Source organism: Grampus griseus (genome assembly GCF_964374135.1).
Source record: "Grampus griseus genome assembly, chromosome: 19".
NCBI classification, from domain to species: domain Eukaryota; kingdom Metazoa; phylum Chordata; class Mammalia; order Artiodactyla; family Delphinidae; genus Grampus; species Grampus griseus.
Window position 1 is genome coordinate 30,993,896 of NC_139013.1, and position 20,620 is coordinate 31,014,515.

The 20,620-nt window shown below is 52.8% G+C and overlaps 1 protein-coding gene across 1 annotated transcript in view; it reads left to right on the plus strand.

Moving 5' to 3' along the window:
- NLRC5 (NLR family CARD domain containing 5) overlaps positions 1–20,620 on the plus strand; it is a gene marked incomplete at its 5' end in the record, with an annotated part of 89,886 nt that overhangs the window by 44,066 nt on the left and 25,200 nt on the right. The window contains 17 exons of the mRNA XM_082677813.1: positions 731–814; positions 937–1,026; positions 1,652–1,711; positions 3,185–3,250; positions 3,748–3,831; positions 5,729–5,812; positions 6,771–6,860; positions 8,181–8,249; positions 8,850–8,915; positions 9,034–9,102; positions 9,826–9,909; positions 10,427–10,510; positions 11,817–11,906; positions 13,804–13,848; positions 14,792–14,881; positions 15,768–15,851; positions 18,142–18,225. Of these exons, the coding sequence (XP_082533939.1) occupies positions 731–814; positions 937–1,026; positions 1,652–1,711; positions 3,185–3,250; positions 3,748–3,831; positions 5,729–5,812; positions 6,771–6,860; positions 8,181–8,249; positions 8,850–8,915; positions 9,034–9,102; positions 9,826–9,909; positions 10,427–10,510; positions 11,817–11,906; positions 13,804–13,848; positions 14,792–14,881; positions 15,768–15,851; positions 18,142–18,225 (1,323 nt within the window). The remainder of the gene's footprint in view (positions 1–730; positions 815–936; positions 1,027–1,651; positions 1,712–3,184; positions 3,251–3,747; positions 3,832–5,728; positions 5,813–6,770; positions 6,861–8,180; positions 8,250–8,849; positions 8,916–9,033; positions 9,103–9,825; positions 9,910–10,426; positions 10,511–11,816; positions 11,907–13,803; positions 13,849–14,791; positions 14,882–15,767; positions 15,852–18,141; positions 18,226–20,620) is intronic.

Consider the following 20,620-nt stretch of genomic DNA (forward strand, 5'->3'; position numbering starts at 1 on the left):
CACTGCTTGTCGAGTGGAGCATTAGCTGGGCCAGAGCTCTGCTCTGTCCCCTCTGCTGGGTGTCTTTGTTCATGATCACTCTGGGTGATGGGGGAAAAGATTAAGGTCACTCTCAATAATTAAGAAGGAAAAGTAAATGTCAACAAGTTCACGATTTCTGGTCCTTTGTCCTGACCAAGTGATTACACGCAGAGGCACCCTTTTACTCTTCAGCTGTTTTGTCCCTCTAGCTAGGAACCCAGGCAGGGCTGTTTGTGGACCCCATTTGACAGGTGGGGAATGTGAGGTCAGAAAGGAAAGTGCTTGGCCTAGGGCTTCGGGTGAATCAGGGCCAGAGGTGAGGCTGCAAGCAGCTTCTCCTGCATCCCAGTCTGCCTATCACCTGGGAACCAAGAGGCCCGGCTGAACTCAGGCCTCAGGCACATCCCAGACAGAGCCTAGAGAGCAGGGCGCTGGGTCCCCTCCTCCCACCTCATGAGGCCTTCACAGTCCATCATCTGGATCCCTTGGGCCACCAGGCAGAAACTCTCCCAGAGGGACTGAACTGGGATGGAAGTGAGGCCAGCAGAGGGCCTTTCCTCCTAGCTGGGCCTGCTGGATACCACGAACTTCTCGTAGGCCCCTATCTTGTGTCTCCTGCATGAAGATGGCCACGCCTGTTGCCTGCCACCTGGGGCTCCCAAGTCTCTCAACCCCAAGGCTGAGGGACTGGGCCTCGGTCTCCCTACAGTTTTCGGGACAACCAGCTCAAGGACTGGGACGTGCTGAGCATCGTGGAGGTACTGCCTTGCCTGCCGCGGCTCCGGAAGCTTGAGTAAGCTGTCTTTCCACCACCCCTGCCTGAGTGACCTCCCCCTCCTCCCTTGGAGAGCAGAGAGAGTCTGGGGTGGATGGGATGGGGGATTCACTCCTGACACCTTTGCCACAATCATGCAGCCTGAGCCTCAGCAAGGTCTCCGTGTCAACCCTCCTCTCCTTGACGAATGTGGCAGTCACGTGCCCCACTGTCAGGATGCTGCAGGTCAGGTGAGCAGGGGGAATGGGGTCCTGGCCTTCAGGGTCTTGAGAAAAGGGGAGGAGAAAGTGGGGATGGGAAAAGGAGGAGGCCACTGGTCTGCAAGACCTACGTGTGCGTGCATGAGTCTTGTTTTACTCACATCAGTATCTCCAGAGCCCAGCTCAGTCCTGGCACCTCGTACTCAATAAATAATGAATGAGTGGAAAGATAAATGGATAGACGGGTGGATGGGTGGTTGAGGGAATGAATCAACAAATCTAGGAACAATAGGCAGAGCGGAGGGAATCCTGAGTCCCGTGTTGCTCTCCGTGGTGCTGAACTAGCCAGTTGGGGTCGCAGGGTAGATGGAGTGTAACGCCTCTTAATCCCAACGCTGCGGCTCCTATAGAAACTCTCAGCATTCCTAACTTTTATAATTTTTCTAGCAAAAATTGTTTTCCTGACTTTTTAAAACACTCAGGGTTCGTCTCGCAACGACATAGTCACAATTCTACATGTCTGATATTGAGCACTTATGCCAGTTCTGTTTCTGTGTCGATTACAAAATCAGCTTTCTCTGGATGTTTGGGGCAGCACAGGGTGCACAGGTAGGGCTGGTGTACTGGTTTCACGGCTCAGTGTCTGACCCTGCAGGAAGGCGGACCTCATCTTCCTTCTATCCCCACCCACAGAGATGGCTACAGAGCTACAAGGGTAAGAAGCTAGGGATGGGGTGGGCTTGGGCTCATTCTGAGAAGCAATCTGGGCTTAGGTAGTTGTGGGGAAAAGTGGCAAAAAGAGTTTAGGAAGAGCTGGAATGCGGGGATTTTTCTTGCTACTGCTCCCCTGGGAAATGACTTACTTCTCAGAGTTGGCCAAGGTCTTAGCTTCCTCTAGTGTCTCTGGACCACATCCAGCTCCTGTGATGAGCGGGCATCACCAGAAGTCTCAGAGTGAATCAGACCCTTAGGGAGGACATGAAGATATGGTGAGACTGGCGATACTATGCAGGGAAAACTCTTCCAATTAAAAAAGGAGGAAGGCAATTATGGTACCAACATCTTAGACCTGTTCTGAGAATTAAATGAATTAACACATTTAAAGTGCCTAGAGCACTGCTGGCATCCAGTTGCCATTCAAGTGCTAGCTGTTCCAGCTGTGCATGGATTCCAGCTTGGCCAGTCCTTACTGGGCAGAAATAGGGAAGTTGCCTTTCCATTACAGAACTTTCTGTGTTTCCCTCACATCCCTCCCTGTGAGACTCAGAAACACATGAAGTTGTATGTCCTCATGCAAGTCCTTTCCCTGCTCTGAGCCTCAGTTTCCTCACCCATACAGGGATCTGGGAGGACCAATGTCTTTTTACCCTCTGACTGCAGAGAGCTATGATGCCCAATACGGTAACTACTAGCCCATGTGGCTATTTAATTCTATATTAATTAAAATTGAATAAAGTGATCATTTCAGTTTATCAGCCACTTTAGCCACATTTCAAGTGCTCAATGGCCACAGTTGGCTAGTGGCTCCCATAGTGGATGGAACAAATACAAAACATTTCCATCCTTGCGGAGAGTTCTTTTGGACAGCACTGATCTAGAAGTCTATGAAAATCCATGATGTTCCAGCATCCCTGCAGACCCCGGTCCTCCCCTGGCCCAGTTGGAGAGAACACTTGGTGGTGCCTTGGCTTCCCACAGCCGGCACCCACATGCGGTCCATACTCCTGGCCTTCTGAACCACAGGTGGTACATCTACAAATGGAGACTATGGCATCTTAGACAACAGCAGCTTCTTTTCACTAAGCCTGCACTTTGCTAAGCTTGCCTATGCTGGGCACTTGACCATACATCGTCTCATTCAGTCCTTCGGTCACTATGTGTTGGATGTTGTCATCCCACTTTAGAAAAGAGAAAACTGGGGCTCAGATGGGTGAAGTGACTTACCCAAGGCCATACAGCTATATATGGCAGAGCCAGAATTTGAATAAAGGTCCCAATTGACCTTAAACCTTTTTTCCTGCTGCTTTGCTGAGTAGCACCTTTAGTACCTTCAGGCAACCATCTTTGTTATTCACTCACTGTGGGTCATGCTGTAGGGTCTTCAGTTCCTAGAAACCAAGGGAAGAGGTTTGGTCCATCAGGCCCTGGACTCTTGAGCCCAGGCCAGTGTTGGATTTGTTCTTGCCAGAGACCCAGACCTATGGGGCAATGCCAACCAGAGGAAAGAGGCTCAGAGGAGAAGCCTGGCACTCAGGTACCTCAGTGGGATGGGATCCATTGCTTTGAGGGGAGGGATATGATATGGGGGGAGGGTCCCTTCCCAGAGGAGGCACGGCAGGGGCAGGGAGGATAAAGGGAGCAGCAGATGTGGAGCGGGGAAAGGACATGAGTAACCCATCCCTGCCTGAGCAAGGAACACTTGTCATAACAACAATAATAGCTGTGATTTAATGGGCCCTTGCTCTGTGCTTGGCACTGTAGTATTTTCTATCCATTGCCTCACTGTGATTCTTTTGAAAACCCTGCAAAGTACACGTTATTAGTCCCATTCGATAGAGGAGAAAACTGGGTCTCAGATAGGTTAGGTGCCTTATCGCAGGTCACCCAGCTACTGAAAAACAAGGCCAAGATGAGACCCAGGTCTGCCGACCCCCTGGCTGCTGCAGCTCCTTCCTGGTAGATGCACTCAGAGCTTCAGGAGGCATAGCGTAGCTTCTTACCTTGAGCCTCTCGGCCCTACTCCCGCCGCAGGCTCCAGAAGTGTCAGCTCGGGGTCCGTGATGTGGAAGTGCTCCTAGCCCAGCTCCGGGAAGGTCCACACCTGGATGAAGTGGAGTGAGTATGATGGGGAGCGCTGGGACAGGAGACAGAAAGGGAGGGCAGGGCAGCGTAGGCAAGGCCTCAGCTTTGGGTGGGCGGTGTGGGGAAGGGCATGCTGCTTCATTAAGAATTTGGGGGAATCAGATCATCCTAGCAGCTCCCATTATTTAGCACCCGTCCTGTCCCAGGTGCTTTCACATACATCCTCTCGTTTAATCCTTGTATCTCTATGATGGAAGTACTGTTACTATGTGCATTTTATAGTGGAGGAAACTAAGCCACGGAAGGGTAAATTTGCTCAAGGTCACAAGGCTAGGAAGAGTCTAGGCCAGGGTTCAGGCTCAGACAGGCTGGCTCTTGGCCTCATCCTCACTGAGATCTGCGAAGCAGAAACCTCATCACGTGTAGTCTTGTCTTCCAGACCACAGCCCTCAGGGTCCCCTCACGCTGTCTTCCTCCCAGAGTAACATGAGATGACCTTCTCTTTTTGGGCTGGAGAAATTCCCATGATGTCCAGCTCCTGAGCAGAGCCTTTGAGAGTGGGGTTTGGGGATTGGTGGAGGTCCTGTCATGTCACCGGGAAGGGACCCCTGCCACGGTCATCCGAGGAAGTCAAATGGGCATGAAGGTGGGGTGATGAAATGCCATCATGTATTTTGAGTGGCCCCACCCTAGGGCAAGATGGACGGGGTGAGGGTTGCCTTGGTGACCAAAGCTTGAGCCTTGACCTTGTCCCATTGGGAGAACCAAGACAGGATTAGAAGGTGGTTTTTACCCAACTCACATACTTCCACCCACCTCGCCACCACCAGGCCTGTCCCTCCCCCAGTTTTCTCACCAGCAGGTGTGCCCATCACCCACCTGGTTACACAGACCAGACACCTCTCAGCTCCCTTGCCCTCCTCCTATAGCCAGTCCATCCTGAGTCGACCTACCCCCTATAGAGTTCTCAAAACCGTTCTCTTGGGGACTTCCCTGGCAGTCCAGTGGTTAAGACTCTGCGCTTCCACTGGAGGGGGCATGGGTTCGATCCCTGGTCAGGGAACTAAGACCACACATGGTCTGGGACTAAGATCCTGCATGCCGTGCAGCGCTGCAAAAAGAAAAAAAAAAGTTCTCTTTTCTCCATCCTCTTCATCCACCTCCCTAGTCCAGACCACTCTCATCTTTCACTTGGATACCTCCTCACTAGGCTTCCATCCTGGCAACCTCCACCTGGCAGTGAACTGCCTTTTACTGCCTGCCCCCTTCCCAGTGCTCAGGATAAGCCCAAATCCTAAAATGCTGTGTGATCCAGAACCATGCCCCCAACCCCACAAGCCCCATCTGACCCCACCCTCCCACTCCATCTTTAATGCAGACATACCTGCTCTTTTTCAAGTCCTCTAATGTGCTATGTCATGGGATCTTTGACTGTGCTGTTCCTACTGCCAGGAACACCCTTCCCCCATCTCTCTCCCACCCCTTACCTATTGAACTCCTAGTTTTTCTAGCAAGTAGCTCAAACATCAGGCAAGCCTTTCCTGGTCCCCAGACTAGATCAGATTTCCCGATAAGCGTGGAGCTCACCACTAGAAGTAATTATGTAGGTTGCAGCGTAAAGAAACTGTTGAGGATGGGGCCTTGAAGTCAGGCTGCCGGAGTTCAAATCCCAGGCCCAACTTTGAGCAAGTGTTTTAACCATCGGTTAACTCATCAGTAAAATGAGGATAATAATAGTGCCTACTTCACAGGGTTGTTATGAGGATTAAATATCCAATAATTGTAAGAGCATCTAGGACAGTGCCAGGCATGTGGTACACAATCTTTCAACGTTCATTATAATTGAGTCTCATTTGTTGGAGGGATGCTTTGACTGTGTGAACGCTGAGGGTTGAGGGGCAGCACAGGACATCAGACCCCTCTGTCTCAGCCTCTCAGGGAACCAGCTGGAAGATGAAGGCTGTCAACTGATGGCGGAGGCTGCACCCCAGCTGCGCATCGCCAGGAAGCTGGAGTGAGTCGCCCACCCCGCTGTCGACTACCAGGGAGGGCCCAGGAGAGCCCCAGCTGGTCCCCGCCACCCCTGGTCCCCGTGCCCACAGTCACCAGAAACAGTGCTGCTTCACCGGCCAGCTCTGCTTTCTCTCCCAGCCCCAGCGCAGGCGGAGTGGTTCAACCATGCCTTGCATGCCTCTGGCATGAGCTACTTCGTTCCAGTTATTAAAATCCCTTGAACATGTAGAACGTGTTCACCGTACATCAGTAGCTGGTATTCCAGTTTGTCCTGACAACGGCCCCGGGGTGGGGTGGGATGCGGAGTTGCACTGGGGCAGCGCTAGGGTATTGGGTGGATGGGTGCTGGGCTGTTGGAGTGGGAAGTGGTACGGTGGGATATGGTTTTGGGGTGAAGGGGTGAGTCGTTGTGGTGGTGGAATGAGAAGAAAGGGTAGTAGGCTATTGGGTGTGCTGTGGTGTTGCACGGTGTGGGCTAGGGGTGCTATTGGGCGGGGGGGATATGTTGGGGTCTTAGCGTCAAGTGGGAGTGGGAGTGGGGGAGTGTTGAGCTTAGGGTATCAGTGGTTTGGAGTCTTGGCTTTGCATTTAGACCCTGGCTCTGTCACTCAGTAGCTTTGTGACCCTGGGGAGGTAACTTCCTATCTCTTGGCCTCAGGTTCCCCATTGGTAAAATGGGATTAAAATGGTGAGTTTTTTTCAGACCAGAAAACTGAGGATCAGAGAAGCAAAAACAGTGAGTCAGCTCTTACTGCTCCAGCTGGAGGACCTTATTCTCTGTGTGGGGCAAGAGGTCATATGCTTCATGGCTCACCCTTTAAGACGCCCTGGTTAAAGACCCAGGACATTCCACGAGTGACAGCCAGCCAGCTGCTGAGCCAGGAGGAGGCGGCTGGAGCTGTGTGGCGCTGGGGACTCCAGCCGCCTGCTCATGGCCGTCTCCCTCCTCCTCTCCGCAGCCTCAGCAGCAATGGGCTTTCTCTGGCCGGGGTGTGCCGTGTGCTGAGTGCAGTGAGCATGTGCCGGACCCTGGCAGAGTTACACGTCAGGTAGGGACTCCCAGTGGACCACCATCACCCACTCTCACCTCTAGCGTGGAGCTCTTAGGCTCTCCTGTCGTTCTCTCTAAGTCCTTGGAATTCTTTCTGGCCCCAGGCCTTTGAGACCTGTAGAAGATGCTAGTGCCCCGCCCAGACCCCCTTTACAGCTGGGTACCCCGTTCCCAGCTGCTGTGGGTGTTGGCTGCGCACAGCTTATACCTCCTCCAGAGAAATGCCCTGGGCCGCTAAGAGCCAGTGATGCCTGGGAGGTTACACACCCCCTTATCCTCCCAGCCAGGAGTGGCCAGTGACAGAGGCAGAGGTGTAACCCTCTGGCCCCCTTACGTCCGGTGAGACAAACTTTTAGTGCTATTGACGTTACCAAGTCCAAGCTCACTCTGCTCGCCGCTCGACAGGCCAATGAATCAGAGACAAGATGTTGAGGCAGACGGAGAAGATGGCAGACTAGTGTCTCCTAGAAACCATCTTATTGGGGTTTGGATGCCAGTTTCTTTTATAGCACAGAGAGGGGGAGGAGATGAGGAAGTAAAAGGGCCATAAGTTTTGCAAATATCCCCTGGAATGGCCAGCCTTGGGGAGGGGGTGTGTTAATTTCTTCTTTCTTGCAGCCAGCCACAGGTGGGCGGGGTCAGGATGCTTCCCTGAACAAAGGCACTTTGGTTTAACATTCAGGCAGAGGGGCAGGGTTCTCCAAGGCAGGCCACTATGTACAGACAGTATCCTTTTAGTGAACAAAAGCAACGGGAAGCAAAGGTTAAAGTAAAAGAAACAGTTCCAACAGGTAGTCAGATTTGGCTCTTCTGTGTTGCATTCATGCTTCCTGGGGGATCAGGCTGAGGACCTGCCCTGTTCTGCTTCCCTCGGTCCCTGAGATCAGACCCTCAGTACATCATGTACACAGTGACCAAGTGACTCTGCTTCTAAGGGAACCCGACCTCAGACAGGGCCCAACCTTATTTCTGTAAGTCTCCGCATTCAGTCTGGGCAGCTGAGGACAGATGCTAATTAATGTCAACACAGTCCCCACCCATAGGGGCTCTCCTGCTTTAAACACCCCTTAAAGGAGGAAAGAGAGACCAGATTCACCCACGCGGTGGTACTAGGGCCCTTGGTTCACTGTATGTAATGATTCAGTAAAGGCCCCTAGGGCATTCCAAATGACACTCCATTCACTTCTAGGAATTTATAATGAAGAAATCACGTGACTGTGCAAACACCTTAGAGGTCCCTGGAGGCCAGGCTAGAAATAAGACGTAGCAGCAGCTGGGCCCCCCAGCAGCTGCCTCCTCCCTCCTCTCCTGTCTGCAGCCTGCTGCACAAAACTGTGGTCCTCAAGTTTGCCCCAGAGCCGGAGGAGCAGAAGGTGACCCAGAAAAGGTAGGGCCAGGACCGTCCTCTCCTTGACCGCCACCGCTGGACAGTGTAACTCAACAGCCGGGGGGACCTTGACAAATTCACAAAGGCACAAGAAGCCAGCAGGCTTGGCTGGGGATGAAGCCCTAAGGGGAGGCTCAAAGGACAAACTGCCTCCCCATTTCCCAAGTGGTACCTGAAGAGAGCCCTGGGATGCCAGATGCAGACAGCAGACTGGGGCAGGGGTGGGGTAGCCAGAGAGCTACGCGTGGGAGACGGAGGCCCTTCAGCCTAAACCCAGAGGATAGCCTGGCGTGTAGCTCTGATTCTGGTCAGAACTTCTGGCTCCCTTTGGCACAAGGACCCTTTAGAGGGTGTTTGCCTCCACCAGGGTGCCTTCCTGGATTGCCCCAGGCCAGCACCTGAGCAGAGACTCAGCTCTTTGCCCCTCAGTGTGCACCTACGATGTCTTCTGTAGGGTCTGAGCTTTAGAAGGCTTGCTTGCAGCTGACATTTTTGAAGGCACTGCTGGTGATGAGATTAATGATCCTAAGAGCCAGGGTTAACTGAGCACTTACTATGCACCAGGCAGCAAACTAAGACAATTCACCTATGTTCTCCCAGTACCAGGCTAGGTGATTTGTCCCAGGTCACACAGCCAGGAAGCCGAGAAGCCCAGTTGGAACCAAGGTCTGACTGTCCCCAGGTCTCATATAGGGATGGAATGGTGGGAAGTGAGTCTAAGGCTGGAGTCTGAGGCAGTGGCTGAGGTATCTGCTCAGCATGGCCTTGGTGTGTGTCCCTCCAGGGCTGCGTTTCCTGGCAGCCTTACGTTCCAGATGCCCTCTGATCCGCTCCCGTGCGCCCCAAGGATCAGGTACCGTGATGGCCTGCGGGCCCCGAGCATGGTTCCCGCCTCCCCCCTTCCTGGGCACAGAGCCTGTCCCGGGTCCCCAGTGCCAGGTGCCCCCTGGAGGACACAACCTGCTGTCATGTCCTGGTTTCCCTGCCTCCCATCTCCCCTGCCCAGCCCACCCCAGAAGGGGCTCACACGGCAGACCCCCAGTCACCTTCCCTGCCCACGGTTCCCACCCCCCTTAACTCCCCCATCCTCCAGTAGCTGAGGGGTTGTGGGAACTGTGGACGGAGGAAATGGGGAGCACGCGGCCCCTTCGTTCCTGATCCTGGGGCCTAGGCCTGGGGACTCAGCTCAACCTCCACAGGGCTCCCATCACAACTCTTCCAGCCTCCTCTCTGATTCTGTCCATCTGAATACCCCTCCCTGTCTGTCTGTTCTCCTCTGGCACTCAGTTTCTCTCAGTCTCTTTCTGCGTCTGTCTCCTTCCCTCCCTCTCTTATCTCGGTGTCTCTCCATCTTGGTCTGCCTCTCTCTGTGTCTCTGACTCTCTCTGGCTCTTCTCTGCCCATGTGACACCTCACGTGTGCTGTGTGTCGGTCCCTCTTTGCCTGTCCGGGTGCCCGATGCATCCCAGTCCCCTTTCCACAAGCCTCTCTGCCTGCGTTATCTGGGGGTGGGGAGCCCCGCTCGCCTCTGTTGAGCTGGGCAGGCGCTGCAGGGTTGTGGTCCTACCCTCCCTAGTCTGACACACTGCGCCTTGCAAGCCCAGCACCTAGAGCACCTCTGCAAAGCACTGGGAGGAAGTTGCTGCCTCTGTCACCTCGAGTGAGTGGTTGCTGGAAGGCGGGGTGGTGGGGCCCATTAGGGGGTAGGTGTTAGTGTGTTGTGTTTTGTTCTGTGTTTTAAGATTTAGGGTCATCTATTCTTTCCCCGCTGCAATCAGGAACCCCTTAGAGAACCTGGTGAAAGTTGTGACTCTTCCCCCTAAAATACAGGTTCCCCCATATTTGACACTCTCTGAAGCCCAAGCCTAACCCCTCAAGGGTCACAAACCTGAGGATGAGAACCCAAGAGGAGGGACTTCCCTGGAGGTCCAGTGGTTAAGACTCCATGCTTGCAATGCAGGGGGCGCGGGTTGAATCCCTGATTGGGGAACTAAGATCCCACATCCACATGCTGGGAGACCCCAGCTGATCCAGTGCCATGTGCTGAGATCCGGCCTGGCAGCCCAGGACCGTATCCCAGTTTCAGGAGAAGCTGAGTGACTGGGGTGGAGAGGTGAGCTCCTGCTGTCTCCACCCCCGCCCTCTGCTGACCTGTCCTCTCCGCGTGCCCCTCCCAGCTTATCAGGCAATGCTCTCGGGGACAAAGGTGCGGCCCTGCTGGCTCAGCTGCTTCCAGGGCTGGGCGCTCTGCAGTCCTTGAAGTGAGTAGCCCTCTGGGCAAAGCCTCTGAGGTTTGATCTCTGGATGAGAGCATGTGTGTGGGAGGGGGGGAGGGGGGGATATTCTGTGTCCCATCTCACTCCCTCCTGAGGTTATCATAAAGGTTACATCAGACAATGCATGTCAGCCACCGGGGCCAGTCCCTGACACGTGGCCAGTGCCCAGGACAGGGTAGTTACTACTGCGTTTCTCACTAAAATAGACACTGGTCTCTGTGACTCAGCGATCCAGCTGCTGAGTTAAGCCTTCGTTTCTCAAGCTTGTCTCCCTGTCTCTGCACAGGCTCTCTGGGAGGCCCAGGCAGGCAGGGCTGGGAAGTATTACCTGATTAATATAACAGCTGGCAGCCATTCTGGCCCTGGGGCGGGGGTGGGGGGTGGGGTGGGGGTGGGAGGGTGGGGGGTGGGGTTGAGGGGGTGGGGGTGGGGGTGGGGGTGGGGGTGGGGGGTGGGGAGGAGGGCCGTTTGATTGGGGGGCCCTGGCCAGGTAGGCAGGGAGGGTTTGGACTAGAGGAGATACCCAGGAAGGGTGCCCGGGGAGATTTGAGAGCCCTGAGCACCTGGCAGAGATGGGGGAGATGTGCACTATGGGAGGGAGGCCCTGGAAGGAGGCCGTGAACCCCCAGACTTAGCCTGCAGCCAGCCAGAGTTTCTAGGCCCTTAAAGCTCCCTGTGCTCCTAGCTCACATGCCCCCCCCACCCCCGGCTCTTCTAGGCCCAAGGGAGAGGCTTCCTGGCCGCAGGAACCTGGTCACAGACCCCAGGTTCTCAGTGTCCCTGGACAAATTACATCACCTTCTCTGAGCCCCTGGTTCCCAGTCAGTTAACACATAAACTCTGGAGGCAGTGGCTATGGTTTTCGCTGTAACCAGTGCTGTGGCCTGTGGGCACTGCCTGCTCAGGCCACCTTTCATTGGGAAGCTGGGACCAGAGGAGGTTGCTTCTGTTCCTGTTCGGGGCCTGCAGGGGGCGGGGGGGGGGGGGCAGGGGGGGTTGGGAAGGCCTTGCTGCCATTGCAGGCAAATTTTATGCAAATTGGAGTTCCAATCTCAGCTCTGTCACCAACATGTCTCATAATCTTGGGCAAGACCTTGCTGCTCTCTGGACCTCAGTTTCCCCATCTGTGCAATGGGGAGTTGGCAGAGGTGCTCTGACCATCCGGGGTTCAGTGTGTTCCATTGTCTGGAACAGGGAGGGACAGCCCTCCCCTGCCCTGTGCTCTGACCCCAAAAAGGGTGTTTTTGAGTCCTGAGTGACTTCTGTCAGCATGATCCCTCTGATTCTCCAGCCTCAGTGAGAACGATCTGTCCCTGGATGCTGTGTTCTGTTTGACCCAGTGCTTCTCTACTCTGCCGTGGCTTTTGCACTTGGACTTCAGGTGAGAGTGTCCCTGGGACCCCACTCTGCCCCTCATCTGTCCCATTCACGATATAGCATCCTCAGGGCCCTGGTATGATACCAGGTCCAGTGAACATTCAATGAGTGTCTGTGAAATGAATGAATAGATGAATGAGTGAAATATAGCTCCAGGGACACTCAAATTTCTCCAGATTCACCGCGGGGCACAATCCATCGACTCTTCTGTAGTTAATCTCTGGATTGCCCTGGGAGACTTTTAAGGAAACTGGGAGCTCCCTGGTGGGAGCTTGAGTTCTTAGGGACCCGCCTGAATTGTGGGGTCTCTGGAGCTGATGAGAGTGTAGAAGGGAAGGCAGCCAGCCAAGTGGCCCTGGCCAAGGCAAAGCAGATCAGCCATGGTTTCAGGTGAAGTCCACCTAGTCCTCCCCTCCCTGCTTCCAAGAACGGGTGTTACGGTAGCAGACAGACCACGTTCAAACACAGGCTCACCACCTACCTGCTGTGCCGCTTTGAGCACGTCACTGCATCTCTTGATAGCTCAGTTTCCTGATCTGTGAAGCAGGGGTAAGAATACTTCCTTAAAACCATAAACAAGATGGAAAGACAACCCTCAGATCAGAATGGGAGAAAATATTTGCAAACAAAGCAACTGACAAAGGATTTATCTCCAAAATTTATAAGCAGCTCATGCAGCTCAATATCAAAAAACCAAACAACCCAATCCAAAAATGGGCAGAAGACCTAAATAGACATTTCTCCAAAGAAGGTATACAGATTGCCAACGAACACATGAAAGGATGCTCAACGTCACTAATAATTAGAGAAATGCAAATCAAAACTACAATGAGGTATCACCTCACAACGGTCAGAATGGCCATCATCAGAAAATCTACAAACAATAAGTGCTGGAGAGGGTGTGGAGAAGAGGGTACCCTCTTGCACTGTTGGTGGGAATGTAAATTGATACAGCCACTATGGAGAACAGTATGGAGGTTCCTTAAAAAACTACAAATAGAACTACCATATGACCCAGCAATCCCACTACTGGGCATATACCCTGAGAAACCATAATTCAAAAAGAGTCATATACCACAAGGTTCATTGCAGCTCTATTTACAATAGCCAGGACATGGAAGCAACCTAAGTGTCCATCAACAGGTGAATGGATAAAGAAGATGTGGCACATATATACAAGGGAATATTACTCAGCCATAAAAAGAAACGAAATTCAGTTATTTGTAATGAGGTGGATGGACCTAGAGACTGTCATACATAGTGAAGTAAGTCAGAAAGAGAAAAATACCGTATGCTAACATATATATATATATATGGAATCTTAAAAAAAAAAAAAAAGGTTCTGAAGTACCTAGGGGCAGGACAGGAATAAAGACGCAGATGTAGAGAATTGGACTTGAGGACACAGGGCCTGGGAAGGGTAAGCTGGGACGAAGTGAGAGAGAGGCATGGACATATACACACTACCAAATGTAAAATAGCTAGCTAGTGGGAAGCAGCCACGTAGCACAGGGAGATCAGCTCGGTGCTTTGTGTCCACCTAGAGGGGTGGGGTAGGGAGGGTGGGAGGAAGGTTCAAGAGGGAGGGGATATGGGGATATATGTATACATATAGCTGATTCACTTTGTTATACAGCAGAAACTGACACACCATTGTAAAGCAATTATACTCCAATAAAGATGTTAAAAAAAACCCCACTTCCTTACCTCACAATTTTATTGTGAGAATCAAAGGAAATCATATCGGTGGTGTGCTTTGTATGTATATTTATTGTCCTATTTGCTGAGAAAACAGGCCACCATCCAGGTCTTGCTGGACCCAGCCTGTCTGGTCTCTTGCTGCTGCCTGGGAAGGGGCCCCTTGGCCCTTTCTCAGGCTGCCACCTCCTCTCTGCCTGCAGCTCTGAGAGCCAACGCGTCATCCTGAGGGGTGATGGAAGAGACAGGTAAGGAGGGAAAGCTCTGAGGTTGGGGGGCCTCCCCTCTCTCTCTCTGGTCCCCATTTCTTATAGGTGCCCCCAACCCCCAGACCCATGCTGACTGTTAGCCCAGGTCTGGCAGGCTGGAATTAATCACTTCTGTAACCCCTCCCCCATGTAAATTTGCAGTAATCAGCTGCTTTCAATCTTTTCTAAGAAGGAGGGCACATGGGAGGGAGGGGCTGACGGGTGATGCTGCAGCAGAGCAGGTGTTAGGAGAGCGGTTGTGTGGGAGGGTAGAGGGGAGCCGCTGTGTTTCTGCCACTGAGGACCTTTGCAGCACTTTGCAGCGTCCTGACTTCATATGAATCCCTGCCCTTTCACACTCTGAGTATCACATTAGAGAAGCCAAGAACCGTTGGTGCTCTGAAAAAGTTTCCACATCTTTGCGGTAAACTAGCTCTCCGCAGGTGTTCCCGGCTGCCCCCTAGTGGAGCCCGGCACCCTGGTTTCACCTGCGCAAAAGCACAGGGCTCCTGAAGCGGGGCCAGCTGGGCAGAGTGCATTTCCAGCTAATGTGTTAGAGAAAAACACTGCTGTAGCAGGTGGGCTGCCTGAAGCCGGGGTGGTATTGCTTGCCGAGCTAGGGTCTCCATTTCTGGGAACTCTCTGGGTTCTTGAAGCCAAAAGAATTGAGGCACAGATAGGTGGATGATACCTACTGCAGTGGTCAGAAAGAGGAGGGGGCTCTGTCCTAGCTCCCCTCGACCTGCTCAGGTGCTGCCCACCTGGACAGGTATAAGCTGCTGGCATCCTCACTCTGGCTTCCCTTCCCTGGGCCTCAGTTGCCCCATCCGTACAGGGAGGGGCTTGACTGTCCCGCGGGCCCCTTCCAGCCCCGACTAATGAGTCTAGCCTTCCAATGTGGATGCTTTGAACTTTCCTTTCAAAGCCATTTCCCCACTCCTAGGGATCTGTTGCCTACTGGATCGTTGCCAGAGTTCCAAGCTGGAGCCCAGTTCTTGGGGTTCGGTCAGCGCCGCATCTCCAGGAGCTTCTGGTACCATCTTACCCACTTCTTGTTTAGGGGTAACCACAATGGGGTAAGGGGTGAGGGAGTGGAGAGCCTGGGGGTTGGGAGACAGGGGAAAGAGAGTTTGAGAGAAGGGGAAGAAGTGTTAGGGCTGGTGACGGGGCTGCTGGCTCCGGCGTTCCCTGTAGAGAAGATTCTGCGTTGTTTTCTCTGAAGACTTCCCAGCTCTGCCATGAGGGGCTGTGAGACCCTGGCTGGGCCCCTCCCCCTCTGGGGCTTGATTTCCTCACCTAAGAAGAGAGACACGTTAGCTGGGGCCTGAACAGGGTTCTCTGGGGACGGGGTGGGCAGGATCCCAGGCAGGCGGGACAGATCGTGCAGAGGCCCAGGGGAGTGAAGCCTTGGCTCTGGGGAAGCATTTCTGTGTGGCTAGAGCTTATTATACAGGGAGAGTGGAGGCGAGTGGAGACATGGGAAAGGCGTTTTGCTTTTAGCCTAAGGATAATGGGGGGCCACAGAGGGTTTTCAGCACAGGAGAGGCTGGCCAGGTTTGTATTTGTTAAAGCTAAGACACCGGCAGGGTGGAGGATTGCAGGGAGGCAAGAGGGGGAACCCAGGGGGTGTTCAAGTGGCCCAGGTGAGGGACAAAGATAGACTGGATGTAGGCAGGGGCAGTGGGGAGGACTTGGGACTGGACGAGGGCAGCTGGGCGCTCAGGGTCCTTGACTTTTTCTGTCGGAGTGGGGGGACTGGGGGCTGTAAGGGGTGGAGAGTGTGCCCTGTTGGCACTGCAGGGGCTGGCGGCCTGCAGGTTGGGGAGGAGAGTTGTTGGGAGAAGCGGAGAGCCCTTGGGGTTGGACAGGGACCCTGAGCCCTCCCTGACCCCCTCGCCCTGCCCGCTGCCCCTTTTCAGCCTCAGGGAATGTCAGCTGGAACCCTTGAGCCTCTCCCGCCTCTGTGAGACTCTGGAGAAGTGCCCGGGGCCTCTGGAAGTCAAGTAAGTACGGAGGACACAGCCGCAGGGGCACAACGTGGGCACCTGCCCAGTGACCTGGGGTGGGGTGTCCTGGTTAGAGACCAGATGAGTCCCTCCTGGTCCCTTCCTGCCAGACCCTGTAGCCCTACGCCATGGGAGTTCCCTAACCCATTGGTGGAAGGCTCCTTGCCTCCCAATGGCCCCAGCTTCAGACAGCTCATCCCTCCCACTGAGAGAGGCCGTGCCGGGCCCAGGGCTTCATCTCCCCATCGGCTCAACTCAGGGCACCTGGGAGCCCCAGTCTGCCCCCCTCCACCCCTGGAGCCCCACCCTGGCACTCAGCTGGGACTGCCTCTGTGGCTGGAGCCTGTCATTCTGAAGGCCCCTCCTCAGGGCATCCCCCAGCCAGGGTTACCAGCTCACCCCAGAACGCCTGGGTCTGTGACCAGAGACTGGGCTTAGAATCAGGAGTCCTGGCTCAGCCACCAACAAGCTGGGTAACTTTGGGCAAATGGCTTTAACCCCTCAGGCCTCAGCTTCGTCATCTGCAAAGTGGTCGGTCAGACTTTCCTTCCCTCATCCTCGTTGTAATTTTATTACAATAATTACCTTAAAGAAACCCAAGACAAACCTCCCTCATCTAAATAACCCCGTCCCTCATCAACTCAGTGTTGTCATTTGTCCTGGTGACCTTCTCCATTTGCATATACAAGTTTTTTCCTGTTCGAAATCACAGGCCAGCTGCGTTCTGCAGTTTCACTTTACATCGCCCCATATGTGGTTTTCCATTTTGCTACAGTTTTTTTTTTTTTTTTCTTGCTTTCTGGCTTCCGCCTCAATTGCCCTCTGGTCCTTGCAACAAGCTCATTATCCATGTTGACAACTGGGGTGTGTCCTTCCATACCTCTCCCCATGTTCAAACACTTATGGATATGGAGGAAGGTGGTTTTGATGTTAACGGATACAGGATCTTAAGATTTGCAGTGAACTTTTGTCTCATAATAGAACATTGTGGCTTTCCTAGAATATCAGGATGTGTGGAACCAATGAATTTGCAAATAAACCATTTATTTTAGAATAGTTTAAGGCTTGCTTTCAGAAAAGTTGCAAAACTAGTGCAGAGAGTTCCCCCCACACTTGCCCCTGGTTTTTAATACCACTCATCACCATGGTACATGATGTGTACATTTTGGCATTCCAAATGCAAAAATAAAGGTAAAGGTTCTGTTGCTTAAAAAAAAAAACAAAAACAGTGTGTAAACCCCACATTGATCCCAAGCAGAGGCCGTAGCACTGTGTGTATTTGGGATCCAGTGGAAAGCCACTGGTGTTTGTGGTCAGACCATCCCTCAGTGAACGCCTCTGCTCTGCCTGTGCTCAGAGCCCCAGGCCCAATCCCGGGACAGAGCGAGTAGTGCTGAGCCTACAGCCTGGGCCCTGGCAGAGGCTCCTCGCTTCCAGTTCCAGAACCATAGGTGGCCCCTTTTACTGTTCCCCACAAGGTGAAGCTGGGTCCCCCTTCAGCCAGACAGTAATGCGATGGAGATGGGCCAGGCTCCTGGCAGCCCCAGTGAGGGGAAAGGGCAGCCTGCAGGGGACAAAGAAACAGGGACAGAGAGAAGGGGCAGCAAAAGGGGAGAAAGGCAGAAGGAAAATACTGTCCAAACACCTCTGGGGGTCAGGAAGTGGCTCTAGACTCGCAGGGAGGGCTGTATGTAAGCCCCAAGGTGCTTAGAGACTCTGGTTGACCCAGTCCTCCAGCCAGAGCAGAGACCAAAGGATGGATATCAGGAGTTTCTCCTAAGTGGACTGGCTTCTGATGAATTATCTAGACAAGTGATCAGCTGGTTGGTCTGGTTTTGATGGGCAGTCAGGGACCCGAGCTACCCTGCATCTCTCCTTTGCTGACCTGTTAACGTGCCTGAATTGCCACCATTATGTTCACTACTTTGGGTTAAGGCGGCATTCTCTTCTTAACAGGTGTGTTCTCCAGGGTACCAGTCTTCATGGCCCTCAAAATGATAATCCTACTAGTCCATGCCTTTTGGGGGAAAAATGTCTACTATAGCCCTTTAGAAATTCACAATGCACAAGGGCAGATTAAAGGCTCTGAGAAGTCCTGCAGCAAAGAAAACTAATGGAGCTTAACCCAGCATTTTCCAAGCATATATATGACCTTCCCTTTCCTCCAGCCTCAATGATAACTCAAGGACCCCAGTGTTCAGAGGGGGTGTTTTGGGCAATCCTGGCTTAGGACCCATCTAGCTTTTCCCAAGATTTCCCCACCTCATTCAGATGCTTTGTTTCACAGATTGTCCTGCAAGGTCCTGAGTGACCAGAGCCTGGAGACCCTGCTGCACCACCTACCCCGGCTCCCTGAGCTAAGCCTGCTGCAGTAAGACTGGTTTCCCCATTTCACTGTGCAGGGCTGAGGCTCTTGCATTGCAACGCCATCCCCTTCTGCACCCTCCCCGCTTCTCTTGGGCTGTTTCATCATTTTACCTGGCACAACTGGGAGCTCAAGTCTGCTTCCAGCTCTTCCCTAATACCTTGTCAACCTCAGGGGGGAGTTATTTGACCCCTCTAGGCCTCAGTTTCCTTATCTGACAAATGGGACTAATATTCTTCAACCCTTCCCCCAGGGTTGGGATTCAAACAAGATAGTTGCTCTAAAAGCACCTTGAAGAATGGAAGGCCTGTGACAAACGGGCCATCATTCTTCTCTCCACCCACGGAAAGGTCACCTACTCCTATAAAGAGACTATAGTTGTAGGTCATGTATATATCACACACCAGTTGGGGGTTTTTTTGTAATTTATATATATATATATATATATTTTTTTTTTTTTTTTGGCTGCATTGGGTCTTCATTGCTGAGCACGGGCTTTCTCTAGTTGTGGCAAGTGGGGACTGCTCTTCATTGGGGCGCACGGGCTTCTCACTGCGGTGGCTTCTCTCGTTGCGGAGCACGGGCTCTAGGCACATGGGCTTCAGTAGTCATGGCACGCGGGCTCTAGAGCACAGGCTCAGTAGTCGTGGCTCGCAGGCTCTAGAGCACAGGCTCAGTAGTTGTGGCGCACGGGATTAGTTGCTCCACAGCATGTGGGATCTTCCCAGACCAGGGCTCGAACCCGTGTCGCCTGCATTGGCAGGCAGATTCTTAGCCACTGCACCACCAGGGAAGTCCCCACTCACCAGTTTTTAAAGGTCACCATCTAATTCTGTAAAAGGGGAATTTAAGCAGCATCCCCAAAGTATTTAAAACTCTATTTTCTAATTTCAGCTCAGACTGGTTAGAATTTAAAAAAGGATTTACTTTAAATATTTTTCCAACGGGGCAAGAGCAGCTACAGCTGATATGGAAAAATACAACAGAAAATTAAATCATACCATTAAAAACAGCAATATAAGTACTCCTGCTAAGGATCTCTGGGACACCTGAGACAGCCGACATCACATCCAGGATCTCACTTATCCCTGAGTCCTTTTGGGAGGGGAGGGAGGAGATGTGTGACTTCCCAGAGGTGGGCAAGTGTGGCAGAGCCCATGTCAAACTACAGAATCCACTATGGTCCCACCCTGACAGGAAAGGACGGATCAGGAAGGGTTCCTTTGGACACAGAAGTTGTGGGCTAACATGAATAGATAGGAAACCTCAGACCAGAGAGGGACTTCTCTATGCCCAAGTCACACAGCGTCAGCCCCCAGCTCCTCATCCGTCTTTGGAATGAGGTAGCCGGCCTGACGGTCACCAGTGCTTAAGCTTTGTATTGGGTTGGTCAAAAAATTCATTCGAGTTTTTCTATAGTATCTTACTGAAAAACCCAAACAAACTTTTTGGCCAACCCAGTATTATTCAGTCCATACTGTTTGTGCACTGCTGTGGACCAGGCACTGCTTGGGGTGCTGGAGACACAGCTGAGAGAGGAAAAAAAAAAGACGAGGTCCTTATCTTCTTGGAGCTTACCGTGTAGTAGAGGGAGCTGGTCAACAAGCAAAGTGAAAGCAAATAAGATGAATTCAGAGAGTGATAAAGTATTTTTCTAGAGAATGTGGTAAGGAGTGATTGTGGAGGTGATTTAGACAATGGCAGGGGTGGTCAGGGAACGCCTCTGAGGAGGGACACTGGGGTGCTACCTGAAGGAAGAGAGGGAGCCAGCCTTTTGAAAAGCAGGGAACAGCATTCCAAGGAGATGGAACAGCATGCATGAGGCCCTGAAGCAGGATTGAACTCAATGGGCTCGAGGAACAGTCAGAAAGGCCAGTGTGGCCAGAGCACAGTGGCCGGCAGAGTTGTAGGAGAGAAGGTAGAGAAATGAACCTGGGCCGGGTCACACAGGGCCTGGTAGCTGTGGCGAGGAGTTTGGGATTTTGCCCAAGGCAGAGGAACGATTTGTCTTTTCAAAACCTTAGTCTGGCTGCTGGGTAGAGAAGGGACCGGGACAAGCGTGGAAGCAAGAGCAGGGAGGGGGTTGTACAGCCAGGGGAAGAGATGATGGGGGCTGGGAATTGGTGGGGAGAGAGGGAAGTAGGTAGATTCAGGGTGGATCTTGGGGGTGTAACTAACAAGACAAGCTGATGGAGGGTTTATGGAGCGAGGGAAATGGAGACCCCAAGGATGCCTCCAAGGGCAAGATGGAAGCATCTCACTTTCTCTAAGGCAGTGGTTCACAGCTGGAGGGTGATTTTGCCCTTCAGGACACATTCGGCAACAGAGACATTTTTGTTATCGTGATGGCAGAGGTGGGTGGGAGGTCATGCTACTGCTGGCCTCTAGTGAGTAGAGGTCT